This window comes from Octopus bimaculoides, unplaced genomic scaffold, assembly GCF_001194135.2.
Source record: "Octopus bimaculoides isolate UCB-OBI-ISO-001 unplaced genomic scaffold, ASM119413v2 Scaffold_300221, whole genome shotgun sequence".
In the NCBI taxonomy this organism is placed as follows: Eukaryota; Metazoa; Mollusca; class Cephalopoda; order Octopoda; family Octopodidae; genus Octopus; species Octopus bimaculoides.
In genome coordinates, this window is record NW_026311321.1 from 1 (window position 1) to 266 (window position 266).

Here is a 266-nt window from a genome sequence, read left to right on the forward strand (position 1 = left end):
TTAAAAACTCTCTCTATGCAATGAGAAATTTTAACCTTCGCTCTTTGGATCTTTCTGGATTAAAAAAGATAAATGTTCTTGTGGATAATATATTTGAAGCATTACAAAACACTTCCCTTCAAACATTAATCTTAAGTCACAGTAACATCTCACATGTCAACAGCAACACATTCAAACTATTAGATTCTCTTGAAGTTCTGAAACTAGATTTTTGTCAAATTACCAGTTTAGAAGAATCTACATTCACAAATTTGACTCGTTTAAGA

At 30.1% G+C, this 266-nt stretch overlaps 1 protein-coding gene across 1 annotated transcript in view; it reads left to right on the forward strand.

The window, feature by feature from the left end:
• The first annotated feature begins 6 nt into the window (after positions 1-6).
• Positions 7-266, forward strand: part of LOC106883407 (toll-like receptor 13) — a 3,284-nt gene continuing 3,024 nt past the window's right edge. Inside the window, exon 1 of the mRNA XM_052978220.1 lies at positions 7-264. Within this exon, the coding sequence (XP_052834180.1) occupies positions 21-264 (244 nt within the window). The 5' untranslated portion in view covers positions 7-20. The remainder of the gene's footprint in view (positions 265-266) is intronic.